The 17,508-nt window shown below is 43.9% G+C and overlaps 1 protein-coding gene across 1 annotated transcript; it reads right to left on the bottom strand.

Annotated features, from left to right (window-relative positions):
• Nucleotides 1-2,983: 2,983 nt before the first annotated feature.
• On the bottom strand, nucleotides 2,984-16,349 carry ly6pge (lymphocyte antigen 6 family member pge). The gene is made up of 3 exons (XM_014158017.3): nucleotides 16,125-16,349; nucleotides 6,726-6,842; nucleotides 2,984-4,652 (listed from the first exon to the last, which is right to left on the bottom strand). Exons 1-3 carry the CDS (start codon nucleotides 16,183-16,185, stop codon nucleotides 4,462-4,464), a joined length of 369 nt encoding a protein of 122 aa, XP_014013492.2. The 5' UTR covers nucleotides 16,186-16,349; the 3' UTR covers nucleotides 2,984-4,461.
• Nucleotides 16,350-17,508: the final 1,159 nt, after the last annotated feature.

The raw sequence follows: 17,508 nt of genomic DNA, 5'->3' as shown, positions 1-17,508 counted from the left end.
GGAAAGAGAGCCTGTGGATGTTCCTGTTGTCAGGGGAAATGGAAAGAGAGACTGTGGATGTTCCTGTTGTCAGGGGAAATGGAAAGAGAGCCTGTGGATGTTCCTGTTGTCAGGGGAAATGGAAAGAGAGCCTGTGGATGTTCCTGTTGTCAGGGGAAATGGAATGAGAGCCTGTGGATGTTCCTGTTGTCAGGGGAAATGGAAAGAGAGCCTGTGGATGTTCTGGTTGTCAGGGGAAATGGAAAGAGAGCCTGTGGATGTTCTGGTTGTCAGGGGAAATGGAAAGAGAGCCTGTGGATGATCTGGTTGTCAGGGGAAATGGAAAGAGAGACTGTGGATGTTCCTGTTGTCAGGGGAAATGGAAAGAGAGCCTGTGGATGTTCCTGTTGTCAGGGGAAATGGAAAGAGAGCCTGTGGATGTTCCTGTTTTCAGGGGAAATGGAAAGAGAGCCTGTGGATGTTCTGGTTGTAAGGGGAAATGGAAAGAGAGCCTGTGGATGTTCTGGTTGTCAGGGGAAATGGAAAGAGAGACTGTGGATGTTCCTGTTGTCAGGGGAAATGGAAAGAGAGCCTGTGGATGTTCTGGTTGTCAGGGGAAATGGAAAGAGAGCCTGTGACACAACTTCTGCTTTTGGACAATAACAAAGCAACCCAATCTTAACTCCTCCTCTACATGTACTGGATTGGTTGAACAGTGCAGAAGAGAACCTCCCCCAACAGGTAGTTCTGTAGGGGATATAGTTTCAGGTGTTTATTTTACACCTGCTACATTAGGTTATGGATAACATGACAAACCTCACTTGACTTGATAGAAACTTCTTCCCAAATGTGATTATATAAGAATGTGTGATATACTATAGTGGCTTGAATCAAAATAAATAATACGATGGTTTGTAAGTCATTTATAAATGTTTAATTAATAATGAGTTTATATATGTATTATAGGATTCTGTAATAACTCTGTAATAAATACGCCATACATGTAAATATGTAATAAAGCACATAGGTTAAAACTGTGTTTTTTTATGTTTACCATTCTAATACATCTCAATGGCTAATCCACACTAAGGCTCTAGTTTCTTAAAAAGATAACTATATATTCTTCATATATTAATATATTACTGACAACAAAGACCCACACAATGGAAATACAGGAAAAAAAAACTATTTTATTGAATTTATTTACAGTTGACTACAGAGGAGAAAAAAGTTGAACAATGCTTTCTTTAGTTTACATCATCTCTATTGGTTCTTTCACGGAGGAGTTGAACACACAGAATGCATAGAGTTACAAATTACAGTAGGAGTAGATTGTTCCTAGTTCTTCCAACGGTTGTCCTTTTGTTGTCTGTTTCAGCTAAGACCATAAGAGCAATGTTGAGTTTCTTTTTGAAGAAGCTCTTTGCTCTAAAGATGCAAGATTGTAGCCTGGTCTCTGATCTGTTTAAGAAGTCATTCTATTTTAGTTGAAATTTTACCCAAATGTCAATGGTTACAATGCTGGTTGATTACTTTTTGTGAATCCAAATGTGTTGTCCACGTTGATTCCACATCAAAATAGGTTGACAAATGACGTTGAACCAATGTTTATTAAACCCGTGCGTGCCCAGTGGGGTAGGTGTAGAGTTCCTTCCCTTTCCTTATCTCTCCTTCCCTCACCTTTTCTCCCCTTCCCTCACCTTATCTCCCCTTCTCTCCTTCCCTCACCTTATCTCTCCTTCCATCACTTTATCTCTCCTTCCCTCACCTTCTCTCTCCTTCCCTCACCTTATCTCTCCTTCCCTCACCTTATCTCTCCTTATCTCTCCTTCCCTCACCTTTTCTCCCCTTCCCTTCCCTCACCTTATCTCCCCTTCTCTCCTTCCCTCACCTTCTCTCTCCTTCCCTCACCTTATCTCTCCTTCCCTCACCTTATCTCTCCTTATCTCTCCTTCCCTCACCTTCTCTCTCCTTCCCTCACCTTATCTCTCCTTCCCTCACCTTATCTCTCCTTATCTCTCCTTCCCTCACCTTCTCTCTCCTTCCCTCACCTTATCTCTCCTTCCCTCACCTTATCTCTCCTTATCTCTCCTTCCCTCATCTCATCTCTCCTTTCTTCACCTTGTCTCGCAAATGTTATTTTTCTATTTTCTTTCTATACTGAACAAAAATATAAACGCAACATGTAAAGTGTCCCAGAAATGTTACATACGTACAAAAAACGTATTTTGTGCACAAATGTGTTTACATCCCTGTTAGTGAGCATTTCTCCTTTGCCGAGATAATCTATCCACCTGACAGGTGTGGCATATCAAGAAAGTAATTAAACAGCATGATCATTACACAGGTGTACCTTGTGCTGGGGACAATAAAAGGCCACTTTAAAACATGTAGCTGTCACGGATCCCTCCGGAACTGTCATTACGCACACATGGTCCCTATTCCCATTTGATTAGTAATTGTATACGTGTGCCCTTTGTTCCCCATTGTCCTGTCGATTATTGTTACAATGTCCGTTGGTTGTGTGAGTACCTGTGCCTTGTTGTTTTGCCATTGTGGATGATTACGGGTCTCGAGAATTTGGAAGTATGTCCAACCGGATTCATAACCGCAGACCACATGTAACCACACCAACCCAAGACCTCGACTTCCGGCTTCTTCACCTGCGGGATCATCTGAGACCAGCCAACCGGGCAGCTGATGAAACTGTCGAGTATTTCTGTCTGTAATAAAGCCCTTTTTGGGAGGGAAAAACTAATTCTTATTGGCTGGGCCTGGTTCCCAAGTGGGTAGGCCTAAATCCAAGTGGGTGGGCCCTAATCCATAGATTAGGGCCTAAATAATTTATTTCAATTGACTGATTACCTCAACTCATCTAAAATCCTTGAAACTTGCATTTATATTTTATAGTTTATATTTAGTTCTGCACACTTCTCCCTCCCTCCCTCCCTCCCTCCCTCCCTTCCCCACTTGAAGCACACTAACAGTGGCTAACTGTAAAAAAAACATAATGCAAAGGCAGCAGCTGCAAATCCGTGGTGCCCAGCAAAACCTCAGCGCCTCCATTTTAAAACTGCTTCAGCTAGTCTAGTAGCCTGAAACTAGATATGTTTGAGTTGCCTTACTAGTCTTTCTAGAAAGACAGGTTGCCTCCCACAAAGTACCAATGCTCCCAGCTTACACTTCTGTACATATACAATGTCAGCTTGGCATAGAAGAAAGGACAGAGTTGGATATCCAGCTTTCTTATGTCACTGACTTATCCGCTTGTTGCCCTAGCGTAAACAGCACAATTCCCACCCACAACTCCGCCAACCCAAACTCTTGATTTGTTGGGAGAGATGTCTCTCTGAATAGGACTCTCTGGAACAACCAATAGAATCTGCCCTAGGTCTGGGATTTCCAAAACGAATGTCTTGCCAACTTGTGACAATGGCCATGGGATTTGGCAAGACAGCACAAACAGATCTTGGACCAGGTTAAGTTCCTTCAATCCCATACTTCCAAAATACATTCAGACCTGATAAATAGTGAAATGGACTGTGATTGGCTAGAACACCTGAACGTCCAGCCAATCATCTTAGAAGTACCCGATTAGAACCAGTCCAGATCTTTAGATTACATAGTTGGCCATACTTAGATTGGGAGTGGCGGGTACAGTAGGTATGGGTAGTTAGTTGGCATGACTGGGTTTAGGTTAGGTTGGTTTGGTTTGGGTTTGTTCTGGGTTGGGTTGGTTTGGGTTTGTTGTAGGTTAGGTTGGTTTGGGTTGTGTTTGTTCTGGGTTGGGTTGGTTTGGGTTTGTTGTAGGTTAGGTTGGTTTGGGTTGTGTTTGTTCTGGGTTGGGTTTGTTCTGGGTTGTGTTTGTTCTGGGTCAGGGTTGTTCTGGGATGGGTTTGTTCTGGGTTGGGTTTGTTCTGGGTTTGTTCTGGGTTGGGTTTGTTCTCGGTTAGGGTTTGTTCAGGGTTGGGTTTGTTCTGGGTTGGGTTTGTTCTGGGTTGTGTTTGTTCTGGGTCAGGGTTGTTCTGGGATGGGTTTGTTCTGGGTTGGGTTTGTTCTGGGTTTGTTCTGGGTTGGGTTTGTTCTCGGTTAGGGTTTGTTCAGGGTTGGGTTTGTTCTGGGTTGGGTTTGTTCTGGGTTGGGTTTGTTCTGGGTTGGATATATAGTGATATCAAAGGTTATTTTAGTGTGTGTTACTTTAGATACTTTAGATAGAGTTAGATGGCGTAGTCGGCCATAGCAAGACATTTACATTTTTTTACATTTAAGTCATTTAGCAGACGCTCTTATCCAGAGCGACTTACGAATTGGTGGATTCACCTTATGATATCCAGTGGAACAACCACTTTACAATAGTGGGGATGGTAGCTGAGGCTTGGAGAGTTGGGGTTAAAGTCGGGTAGAGTAGGGTAAGGAAGGAAGGTAGGTGGTGTAGTTGGCATTGCTGTTGGTTTGTGTTGGGTTATGGTTACATGTTTAGTTTTAGATCCAGTGGAGGAGCAGGGGAAGGAGGAGCAACAGGTAGCTGAGACTTCCTTCCAGCTTGGATACATTTCCTGTCACGTTGCAGTCATCAGAGAAACAGCAGTGAACTCTGACCCCTGGTGACCGGTAACCCTGACTGTTGGCCTGGCTACAGAAAGACTTGTAGGAGCAGGACTTCATCACTCCGCCTGAGAGAGAGAGAATGAGACAGAGTGAAAGAGAGATAGAGACAGAAAGAGAGAGAGAGAGAAAAAGAGAGAGAGAAAAAGAAAGAGAGAGAGAGAGAATGAGAAAGAGATACAGAGAGAGAAACAAAGAGAGAAAGAAAGAGATAGAGAGAAACAAAGAAAGAGAGAGAAACAGAAAGAGATAGAGACAGAAAGAGAAAGAGATACACAGAGAAAGAGAAGGAGAAATATTTACAGTGAAAAAAGAGAGAGAGAGAAAGTATGAATGGAGAGGGAGCAGGGGCGAGAGAATGCAGAGGGAGAAGAGAGAGAAACATTGAAATGCCTTTGTTAATACACAAGGTAACATTTAACATAATGCCTGTAGGTATTTGTATTTGTATTTATTAGGGATCCCCATTAGCTGCTGCCCAGAAGTGATTTTTTATTTTTTTTTAAATCGGAAAAGTGGTTGCTATGAAGCCTCTAAATAAGATCTGGTGCAACCAATTACCTTCAGAAGTCACATAATTAGTTAAAAAAACGTCCACCTGTGTGCAATCTAAGTGTCACATGATCTGTCACATGATCTCAGTATATATACACACCTGTTCTGAAAGGCCCCAGAGTCTGCAACACAACTAAGCAAGGGGCACCACCAAGCAAGCGGCACCATGAAGACCAAGGAGCTCTCCAAACAGGTCAGGGACAAAGTTGTGGAGAAGTACAGATCAGGGTTGGGTTATAAAAAAATATCATAAACTTTGAACATCCCACGGAGCACCATTAAATCCATCATTAAAACATGGAAAGAATATGGCACCACAGCTAACCTGCCAGGAGAGGGCCGCCCACCAAAACTCACAGACCAGGCAAGGAGGGCATTAATCAGAGAGGCAACAAAGAGACCAAAGATAACCCTGATGGAGCTGCAAAGCTCCACAGTGGAGATTGGAGTATCTGTCCATAGGACCACTTTAAGCCGTACACTCCACAGAGCTGGGCTTTACAGAAGAGTGGCCAGAGAAAAGCCATTGCTTAAAGAAAAAAATTAGCAATAGTTATGCGCGCTCAAGTTCAGTTTTTTGTCTTATTTCTTGTTTGTTTCACAGTAAAAAAGATGTTGCATCTTCAAAGTGGTAGGCATGTTGTGTAAATCAAATGATACAACCCCCCCCAAAAAATCTGTTAATTCCAGGTTGTAAGGTAACAAAATAGGAAAAATGCCAAGGGGGGTGAATACTTTCTCAAGCAACTGTATGGACAGATCTGGGACCAGACCAGAGACACACAGATCTGGGACCAGACCAGAGACACACAGATCTGGGACCAGACCAGAGACACACATATCTGGGACCAGACCAGAGAGACACACAGATCTGGGACCAGACCAGAGACATATATATCTGGGACCTGACCAGAGACACACAGATCTGGGACCAGACCAGAGACACACAGATCTGTGACCAGAGCAGACACAAACTGATCTGAGACCAGACCAGAGACAAACAGATCTGGACCAAGTTTGATTTCATCATTTCTGAACTAGGTTTGCAAAATTCATAAAACTTTCCCCAAATTCCCAAGTTTTCCAGAGATCCAGTTTCTCGTACAGGATTTCCTGCTCATTCTTTCCTGATTCCAGGAATCCTTCAACCTGGATTTCTGAGGAAACTGGTAATTTCGGGACAGATACCAAAATGTTGCAACGACATCAACAAACATATAATCATCCTAATTAAGACCCTGAATGTAAGTCTCTGTTATCTCCTCATGTCCCCGCTGGGACTCCCCCCAACTCCCTGCTGGGTCTGGGCTGGGGGTCCAGACAGAACAGTCTGTCATGTCCTCAGACACACTCAAGACACAAGCATGTGCACAACCACACACACACACAACCACACACAACCACACACAACCACACACACACACACACACACACACACACGCACACGCACACGCACACGCACACACACACGCACACACACACACGCAGGATATGAACCCATTACATTTGACCCATGTAAACTACAAAACGGGTCAAGGTTTGCAGGGTACCAGAGTTGTAGATTACACACTCACTGTTTAACTCACTTCCATGTCCTCGTACTACAGCGCATGCGTCAGAGTAGCTTGGACAGGTTTTTGAGCCTTGGCGATTGCAGTCTTCATCACTAGAACCCATGCAGGTATAGCATTGTAGGGCTTCACCTGGAGAAAGAGACGAAGACAGAGAACATTAGAAGATGAAGAGAGAAGAAGAGAATGAAAGCATTAGGAAGAGGCAGGGAGAGAGAGATGAGAGATAAGAGAGAGAGACGCGAGAGAGAGATATATGAGAGAGAGAGAGAAAGAGAGAGAGCGAGAGAGAGATGATAGAGAGAGACAGAGAGAATGAGAGAGAGAATAAGAGAGAGAGAGAGAATAAGAGAGAGAGAGAGAATAAGAGAGAGAGAGAATAAGAGAGAGAGAGATAGATAGAGAGGGAGATGAGAGAGACATGAGAGAGAGAGATGAGAGTGAGAGCGAGAGAGAGAGAATAAGAGAGAGAGAGGGAGATGGGAGAGACATGAGAAAGAGAGATGAGAGAGAGAGAGAGAGAGAGAGAGAGGGAGATGAGAGAGACATGAGAGAGAGATGAGAGTGAGAGAGAGAGAGAGAGAGCACTACACGATTAACAGTGGATTCAACACTGATCTGAGGAGACACGTTTACAGTACTGTTGTTAAAAACACTGACATAAAACTAAATGCTCACAGTATTAAAAACACTCTTGACCCAAACTGCTACAGACCTATATCTATCCTACCCTGCCTTTCTAAGGTCTTCAAAAGCCAAGTCAACAAACAGATTACCAACCATTTCGAATACCACCGCACCTTCTCCGCTATGCAATCTGGTTTCAGAGCTGGTCATGGGTGCACCTCAGCCACGCTCAAGGTCCTAAACGATATCGTAACCGTCATCGATAAGAAACAATACTGTGCAGCCATATTCATTGACCTGGCCAAGACTTTCGACTCTGTCAATCACCACATCCTCATCGGCAGACTCAATAACCTTGGTTTCTCAAATGATTGCCTCGCCTGGTTCACCAACTACTTCTCTGATAGAGTTCAATGTGTCAAATCGGAGGGCCTGTTGTCCGGACCTCTGGCAGTCTCTATGGGGGTGCCACAGAGTTCAATTCTTAGGCCAACTCTTTTCTCTGTATATATGAATGATGTCGCTCTTGCTGCTGGTGAGTCTCTGATCCACCTCTACGCAGACGACACCATTCTGTATACTTCTGGCCCTTCTTTGGACACTGTGTTAACTACCCTCCAGACAAGCTTCAATGCTATACAACTCTCCTTCCGTGGCCTCCAACTGCTCTTAAATACAAGTAAAACTAAATGCATGTTCTTCAACTGATCGAAGCCTGCGCCTGCCCGCCCGTCCAGCATCACTACTCTGGACGGTTCTGACTTAGAATATGTGGACAACTACAAATACCTAGGTGTCTGGTTAGATTGTAAACTCTCCTTCCAGACTCACATCAAACATCTCCAATCCAAAGTTAAATCTAGAATTGGCTTCCTATTTCGCAACAAAGCATCCTTCACTCATGCTGCCAAACATACCCTCGTAAAACTGATCATCCTACCGATCCTCGACTTCGGCGATGTCATTTACAAAATAGCCTCCAACACTCTACTCAATAAACTGGATGCAGTCTATCACAGTGCCATCCGTTTTGTCACCAAAGCTCCATATACTACCCACCACTGCGACCTGTACGCTCTCGTTGGCTGGCCCTCGATTCATACTCGTCGCCAAACCCACTGGCTCCAGGTCATCTACAAGACCCTGCTAGGTAAAGTTCCCCCTTATCTCAGCTCGCTGGTCACCATAGCAGCACCCACCTGTAGCACGCTCTCCAGCAGGTATATCTCTCTGGTCACCCCCAAAGCCAATTCCTCCTTTGGCCGTCTCTCCTTCCAGTTCTCTGCTGCCAATGACTGGAGCGAACTACAAAAATCTCTGAAACTGGAAACACTTACCCCCCTCACTAGCTTTAAGCACCAGCTGTCAGAGCAGCTCACAGATCACTGCACCTGTACATAGCCCATCTATAATTTTGCCCGAACAACTCCCTCTTCCCCTACTGTATTTATTTATTTATTTATTTTGCTCCTTTGCACCCCATTATTTCTATTTCTACTTTGCACTTTCTTCCACTGCAAATCTACCATTCCAGTGATTTACTTGCTATATTGTATTTACTTTGCCACCATGGCCTTTTTTGCCTTTACCTCCCTTATCTCACCTCATTTGCTCACATTATATATAGACTTATTTTTCTACTGTATTATTGACTGTATGTTTGTTTTATTCCATCCTGTGTTGTTGTATATGTCGAACTGCTTTGCTTTATCTTGGCCAGGTCTCAATTGAAAATGAGAACTTGTTCTCAACTTGTCTACCTGGTTAAATAAAGGTGAAATAAAATAAATAAAATACAAATGATATACAGTACATTCACTTCTCATAATCATCTACAATGAGTTATAATACATGCACCAAGCATAGAGAACACAAAGACAACATAGGCGCCAGCATAGACAACCCAATACAGAAGGCTTTACATGCAGCCATACACTCCGTTCTAATAAGGCCATCACATCCATCCCACCAAATAAAATGTATTTACAAAACATCGGTTTACAAAGCAGCATTCAACCTGACCATGACATCACCAAGTCATCACAAATATGTTATAATGACATCACTGCAACTCGTTTTGACTGCTGGGACGTTATCTAAGCAGCGTGCAGGTACAGTCAACAGCCAGGGATGACTAAACCAGGTCAGAGTGAGGCATCTAACAGTTATCTGAAGACAACAACACAAATATGTTGTTCACTGGACCACCCCTGTTACAGACAGTACAGTAGAGACTGGACCACCCCTGTTACAGACAGTACAGTAGAGACTGGACCACCCCTGTTACAGACAGTACCGTAGAGACTGGACCACCCCTGTTACAGACAGTACAGTACAGACTGGACCACCTCTGTTACAGACAGTACAGTACAGACTGGACCATTCCTGTTACAGACAGTACAGTAGAGACTGGACCACCCCTGTTACAGACAGTACAGTACAGACTGGACCACCTCTGTTACAGACAGTACAGTACAGACTGGACCATTCCTGTTACAGACAGTACAGAACAGACTGGACCACCCCTGTTACAGACAGTACAGTAGAGACTGGACCACCTCTGTTACAGACAGTACAGTACAGACTGGACCACCTCTGTTACAGACAGTAAAGTACAGACTGGATCACTCCCTGTTACAGACAGTACAGTAGAGACTGGACCACCCCTGTTGCAGACAGTACAGTAGAGACTAGACCACCCCTGTTACAGACAGTACAGTAGAGACTGGACCACCTCTGTTACAGACAGTAAAGTACAGACTGGATCACTCCCTGTTTCAGACAGTACAGTAGAGACTGGACCACCCCTGTTACAGACAGTACAGTAGAGACTGGACCACCCCTGTTACAGACAGTACAGTAGAGGCTGGACCACCCCTGTTACAGACAGTACAGTAGAGACTGGACCACCCCTGTTACAGACAGTACAGTAGAGACTGGACCACCCCTGTTTCAGACAGTACAGTAGAGACTGGACCACCTCTGTTACAGACAGTACAGTAGAGACTGGACCACCTCTGTTACAGACAGTAAAGTACAGACTGGATCACTCCCTGTTACAGACAGTACAGTAGAGACTGGATCACTCCCTGTTACAGACAGTACAGTAGAGACTGGACCACCCCTGTTACAGACAGTACAGACTGGATCACCCCTGTTATAGACAGTACAGACTAGACCCCCCCTGTTACAGACAGTAGAGACTGGATCACTCCTGTACAGTAGAGACTGGTCCATTCCTGTTACAGACAGTAGAGTAGAGGATGGACCATTCCTGTCACAGACAGTAAAAACTGGACCATTCCTGTTACAGACAGTAAAAACTGGACCATTCCTGTTACAGACAGTAAAGACTGGACCGCCCCTGTTACAGACAGTGCAGACTGTACCACCCCTGTTTCAGACAGTACAGACTGGATCACCCCTGTTACAGACAGTAAAGACTGGATCATTCCTGTTACAGACAGTACAGACTGTACCATCCCTGTTACAGACAGCACAGACTGGATCACCCCTGTTACAGACTGTAAAGACTGGACCATTCCTGTTACAGACAGTACAGACTGGACCACCCCTGTTACAGACAGTACAGTAGAGACTGGACCATTCCTGTTACAGACAGAACAGTACAGACTGGATCACCCCTGTTGCAGATAGTACAGACTGTAACACCCCTGTTACAGACAGTACCGTAAAGACTGGACCACCCCTGTTAGACAGTACAAACATGATCACACCTATTACAGACAGTACAGTAGAGACTGGATCACCCCTGTTACAGACAGTACAGTAAAGACTGGACCACCCCTGTTAGACAGTACAAACATGATCACACCTATTACAGACAGTACAGTAGAGACTGGATCACCCCTGTTACAGACAGTAAAGACTGGACCACCCCTGTTACAGACAGTACAGTACAGACTAGATCATCCCTGTTACAGACAGTACAGATTGGACCACCCCTGTTACAGACAGTACAGTAAAGACTGGACCACCCCTCTTACAGACAGTAAAGACTGAACCACTCCTGTTACAGAGAGTACAGTAAAGACTGGATCATTCGTGTTACAGCCTGTACAGTAGAGACTGGACCACCTCTGTTACAGACAGTAGAGACTGGACCACCCTTGTTACAGACAGTACAGTACTGACTGGATCACTCCTGCTACAGACAGTACAGTAGAGACTGGACCATCCCTGTTACAGACAGTAAAGACTGTACCACCCCTGTTACAGACAGTACAGTACAGACTGGACCACCCCTGTTACAGACAGTAAAGACTGTACCACCCCTGTTACAGACAGTAAAGACTGGAACACCCCTGTTATAGACAGTACAGATTGGACCACCCCTGTTACAGACAGAACAGACTGGACCACCCCTGTTACAGACAGTACAATACAGACTGGACCACCCCTGTTACAGACAGTAAAGACTGAACCACCTCTGTTACAGACTGTACAGACTGGACCACCCCTGTTACAGACTACAGTAAAGACATAACACCATGTCAGCTGTCCAACCAGCAGAGGAGTAAACACCCTGTTTAAATTGATGATACATGTTGTGACGTGTTCATTCTGACAGTCTGGCGTAACATGTTACTGTCAGAAAGGTGATATCATTGTTGTATTTCTGTTGTTTCAGAGATTTTCTTCAAAGTAAACTTCAATCTTAACTCTGTTTCCTTTCGTTCTTTTAAACAAAACAACACCAGATGTCAAGAATGTAACTAGCTAGCCAATGTAGCTTACCAGGTCAGTGAGGCCTTACGTATCACACACCACCCAGGCACGTGTGGCCTCAGTGCCTTGTTTCTCGGAGTAGACTACAGGAGTTCCACCTATAGTTACTGAACCCCAGACCAGTAGTCAGCCTGGCAGCGTCACGTCTGCTCCCGCTCCTCTGGACCCCAACAAATCAGCCAGGCCAGACAATCTGGACCCTCTCTTTCTAAAATGATCTGCCGAAATTGTTGCAACCCCTATTACTAGCCTGTTCAACCTCTCTTTCGTGTCGTCTGAGATTCCCAAAGATTGGAAAGCAGCTGCGGTCATCCCCCTCTTCAAAGGGGGGGACACTCTTGACCCAAACTGCTACAGACCTATATCTATCCTACCCTGCCTCTCGAAAGTCTTCGATAGCCAAGTCAACAAACAGATTACCGACCATTTCGAATCCCACCGCACCTTCTCCACTATGCAATCTGGTTTCAGAGCTGGTCACGGGTGCACCTCAGCCACGCTCAAGGTCCTAAACGATATCTTAACCACCATCGATAAGAAACAATACTGTGCAGCCGTATTCATTGACCTGGCCAAGGCTTTCAACTCTGTCAACCACCACATCCTCATCGGCAGACTCAACAGCCTTGGTTTCTCAAATGATTGCCTCGCCTGGTTCACCAACTACTTCTTTGATAGAGTTCAGTGTGTCAAATCGGAGGGCCTGTTGTCCGGGCCTCTGGCAGTCTCTATGGGGGTGCCACAGGGTTCAATTCTTGGGCCGACTTTTTCTCTGTATACATCAATGATGTCACTCTTACTGCTGGTGAGTCTCTGATCCACCTCTATGCAGACTACACCATTCTGTATACTTCTGGCCCTTCTTTGGACACTGTGTTAACTACCCTCCAGACGAGCTTCAATGCCATACAACTCTCCTTCCGTGGCCTCCAACTGCTCTTAAATACAAGTAAAACTAAATGCATGCTCTTCAACCGATCGCTGCCTGCACCTGCCCGCCCATCCAGCATCACTACTCTGGACGGTTCTGACTTAGAATATGTGGACAACTACAAATACCTAGGTGTCTGGTTAGACTGTAAACTCTCCTTCCAGACTCACATCAAACATCTCCAATCCAAAGTTAAATCTAGAATTGGCTTCCTATTTCGCAACAAAGCATCTTTCACTCATGCTGCCAAACATACCCTCGTAAAACTGACCATCCTACTGATCCTCGACAATGTCATTTACAAAATAGCCTCCAACACTCTACTCAACAAATTGGATGCAGTCTATCACAGTGCCATCCGTTTTGTCACCAAAGCCCCATATACTACCCACCACTGCGATCTGTACGCTCTCGTTGGCTGGCCCCGATTCATACTCGTCGCCAATCCCACTGGCTCCAGGTCATCTACAAGACCCTGCTAGGTACAATTCCCCCTTATCTCCACTCGCTGGTCACCATAGCAGCACCCACCTGTAGCACGCTCTCCAGCAGTTATATCTCTCTGGTCACCCCCAAAGCCAATTCCTCCTTTGGCTGCCTCTCCTTCCAGTTCTCTGCTGCCAATGACTGGAACGAACAACCAAAATCTCTAAAACCGGAAACACTTATCTCCCTCACTAGCTTTAAGCACCAGCTGTCAGAGCAGCTCACAGATTACTGCACCTGTACATAGCCCATCTATAATTTAGCTCGAACAACTCCCTCTTCCCTTACTGTATTGATTTATTTATATTTGCTCCTTTCCACCCCATTATTTCTATTTCTACTTTGCACTTTCTTCCACTGCAAATCTACCATTCCAGTGTTTTACTTGTATTTACTTCGCCACCATGGCCTTTTTTGCCTTTACCTCCCTTATCTCACCTCATTTGCTCACATTGTATATAGACTTATTTTTCTACTATATTATTGACTGTATGTTTGTTTAACTCCATGTGTAACTCTGTGTTGTTGTATGTGTCAAACTGCTTGCCTTATCTTGTCCAGGTCGCAAATGTAAATGAGAACTTGTTCTCAACTTGCCTACCTGGTTAAATAAAGGTGAAAGAAAATAAATTTCATAAATAAATAAAGTTGGCTTGATGTCCTTTGGGTGGTGGACCATTCGTGATAAACACGGGAAACTGTTGAGCATGAAAAACCCAGCAGCGTTGCAGTTCTTATCTCACTCAAACTGATGTGACTGGCACCTACCACCATACTCCGTTCAAAGGCACTTAAATCTTTTGCCTTATCCATTCACCCTCTGAATGACAAACATACACAATCCATGTCTCAATTGTCTCAAGGCTTAAAAATCCTTCTTTAACCTGTCTCCTTCCCATCATCTACACTGATTGAAGTGGATTTAACAGGTGACATCAATAGGGGATCATAGCTTTCAACTGGATTCACCTGGTCAGTCTATGTCATGGAAAGAGCAGGTGTTCCTAATGTTTTGTACACTCAGTCTCTGTTTCTTACCTTGTATACATAACAGCCATTGAACAGAACAAAGATTCAACCTAAAACAATGGTACAGTGTTTGTCATGGTCATGGAAAACTGCATGCTTTCAGAGGATTAAAGAAACTAAAACCTACACATACACATTCGAATCCCAATTAATCCATTACCTCAATCCCAATTAATCCATTAACGAGGTGCTAGAAGAGTATGAAGATGAATTAAAAGAGTTTGATTGAAAAGGACAACAGTGGTGGAATAGATCAAGCTGGAAAGTAATAAAAGGCAAGAGAACAAGTCAGAAGCAAGAGTTTCTGGAAGTTGGAAGAGGTTATGCAAGAGAGAGGGCCAGGAGCGAGAGGGGGAGATACAGTCTGGAAGAAGAAGAAGAAGAAGAGGGAGAAGAAAGAAGAAGAAACAGAAGACAGAAGAGAAAGCAAGGGAACAATACAATTCAGAAAAGAGGAAGAGGAAGCAAGGGAACAATAAGGTTGAGAAAGGAGATAGAGGAAGCAAGGGAACAATAAGATTGAGACAGGAGGAAGAGGAAGCAAGGGAACAATACAATTCAGAAAAGAGGAAAAGGAAGCAAGGGTACAATAAGATTCAGAAAAGAGGAAGAGGAAGCAAGGGAACAATAAGGTTGAGAAAGGAGATAGAGGAAGCAAGGGAACAATACAATTCAGAAAAGAGGAAGAGGAAGCAAGGGAACAATAAGGTTGAGAAAGGAGATAGAGGAAGCAAGGGAACAATAAGATTGAGACAGGAGGAAGAGGAAGCAAGGGAACAATAAGATTGAGAAAGGAGATAGAGGAAGCAAGGGTACAATAAGATTGAGACAGGAGGAAGAGGAAGCAAGGGAACAATAAGATTGAGAAAGGAGATAGAGGAAGCAAGGGAACAATAAGATTCAGAAAAGAGGAAGAGGAAGCAAGGGAACAATAAGGTTGAGAAAGGAGATAGAGGAAGCAAGGGAACAATAAGATTGAGAAAGGAGATAGAGGAAGCAAGGGAACAATAAGGTTGAGAAAGGAGATAGAGGAAGCAAGGGAACAATAAGATTGAGAAAGGAGATAGAGGAAGCAAGGGAACAATAAGATTGAGAAAGGAGATAGAGGAAGCAAGGGAACAATAAGATTGAGAAAGGAGATAGAGGAAGCAAGGGAACAATAAGATTGAGACAGGAGGAAGAGGAAGCAAGGGAACAATAAGGTTGAGAAAGGAGATAGAGGAAGCAAGGGAACAATAAGATTGAGAAAGGAGATAGAGGAAGCAAGGGAACAATAAGATTGAGACAGGAGGAAGAGGAAGCAAGGGAACAATAAGGTTGAGAAAGGAGATAGAGGAAGCAAGGGAACAATAAGATTGAGAAAGGAGGAAGAGGAATAAAGAAACAATATGGTTGAGAAAGAGGAAGAGTGAAATGTCATGAATAATAAGGATGGATTAAGAATGAAAAAGAAAAGCTGGATGGATAGAAGATAAAAAAGCAAAAGAAGAGGGGAAAGTGGAGACAAGAGAGGTATAGAGATCAAGATTGAATACATTATCCCAAAATGTCCAGTATTGAAGCCAGAACCAGAGAACCAAGATAGTCCTTACCGTAGTTAATGAGAAAGAGTAGGGAGACGAGGAGTAGAATACCGCTCTGGAAAACTCTCATGTTGTTGGTGATGATGGTGGTCCTTCCTTCGTGGTCTCCTTCCCTGGAGCGATGTGATCACACAATGAATATACGTAGTTTTTTTAACTTGCTGGTTGTTCCCTGGAGTGATGTGATCACACAATGAAAAGCAGGTTGTTTGCTTCGTGGTCCTTCCCTGGAGCGATGAGATCACACAATGAAAAGCAGGTTGTTTGCTGCTAAACCCCTCTGATCTTAATCCTGTCTTCTTCTGCTAGCAAGGAGCTAATACCTCATCCTGCCTGCACGGACCAGGAGATTAACGATTACTGGTTAGAGGTTAGCTTCTCCACTGGAGGCCTATGGCTCTGGTAGCAGCTAGGTTAGCTTCTCCACTGGAGGCCTATGGCTCTGGTAGCAGCTAGGTTAGCTTCTCTACTGGAGGCCTAGGCTCTGGTAGCGTCTAGGTTAGCTTCTCCACTAGAGGCCTATGGCTCTGGTAGCGACTAGGTTGACTTCTCCACTGGAGGCCTATGGCTCAGGTAACGAGCCATAGAATCTGCCTCCATGTCCCACACTCTTACAAAAAAGGGTTCCAAAGGGGTTATTTGGCTGTCCCCATGGGAGAACCCTTTTTGGTTCCAAGTAACACCCTTTTGGGTTCCATGTAGAACCCTTTTGGGTTCCATGTAGAAGCCTCTTGTGGAAAGGGTTCTACATGGAACCCAAAATGGTTCTACTTGGAACCAAAAGGGTTCTACCTGGAACCTAAAAGTGTTCTCTTATGGGGACAGCCAAAGAATCCTTTTTAGGTTCTAGATAACACCTTTTTTTCTAAGAGTGAATTTCTCAGAATTATCTACTGCAGGTAGATTTTTCTGGATTGTTTTCAATATCTGTATTTTTGCATGTACATTGATTGATTAATTAATCTTATGCTATATAAAGATAAATAACATACATTTTTCTAAACCAATCAAATCATTTAGTTTCCGTTACTGGTTGCTCCAGTTTAAATGGTTTAGGTAGTCTCCTTTATCAATTTCCATTATCCTGACAGTCATTCAGAATGGATTCCTATGGGATTCCAGTAGAAATTACACATCACTTTGCAAGCCAGGATAACGTGACTTGCAGGCCTGATTTGTCCTGTAAACCAGGAGTTTCCTAACTGAGTTAGTATCAAACTAGGCCATCAAAGTAAGGCCTTATGATATACGTAATGTATATTTTTCAAAGAGTTTAATTTTATTAAATAACATTCGCCTAGGAACTTCCAACCTGAGTTAAATGGAACGTAATTTCCTTTTTATGTACTTTACTCTCTATACGTATTCTGAACTTGAACTTAATCATGAGAAT

The sequence above is a fragment of the Salmo salar genome, chromosome 19 (genome assembly GCF_965601325.2).
Source record: "Salmo salar chromosome 19, fSalSal1, whole genome shotgun sequence".
In the NCBI taxonomy this organism is placed as follows: Eukaryota; Metazoa; Chordata; class Actinopteri; order Salmoniformes; family Salmonidae; genus Salmo; species Salmo salar.
Note: the sequence above shows the minus strand (reverse complement) of the source record. Positions and strands in the feature narration are given on the sequence as shown.

Coding starts and splice junctions, on each gene's coding strand:
- ly6pge (XM_014158017.3), bottom strand. CDS start 16,185: ATGAGAGTTTTCCAGAGCGGTATTCTACTCCTCGTCTCCCTACTCTTT. Junction 6,843..16,124: donor ACTCTTTCTCATTAACTACG/GTAAGGACTATC, acceptor CTCTTTCTCCAG/GTGAAGCCCTACAATGCTAT. Junction 4,653..6,725: donor TGTAGTACGAGGACATGGAA/GTGAGTTAAACA, acceptor TCTCTCTCTCAG/GCGGAGTGATGAAGTCCTGC.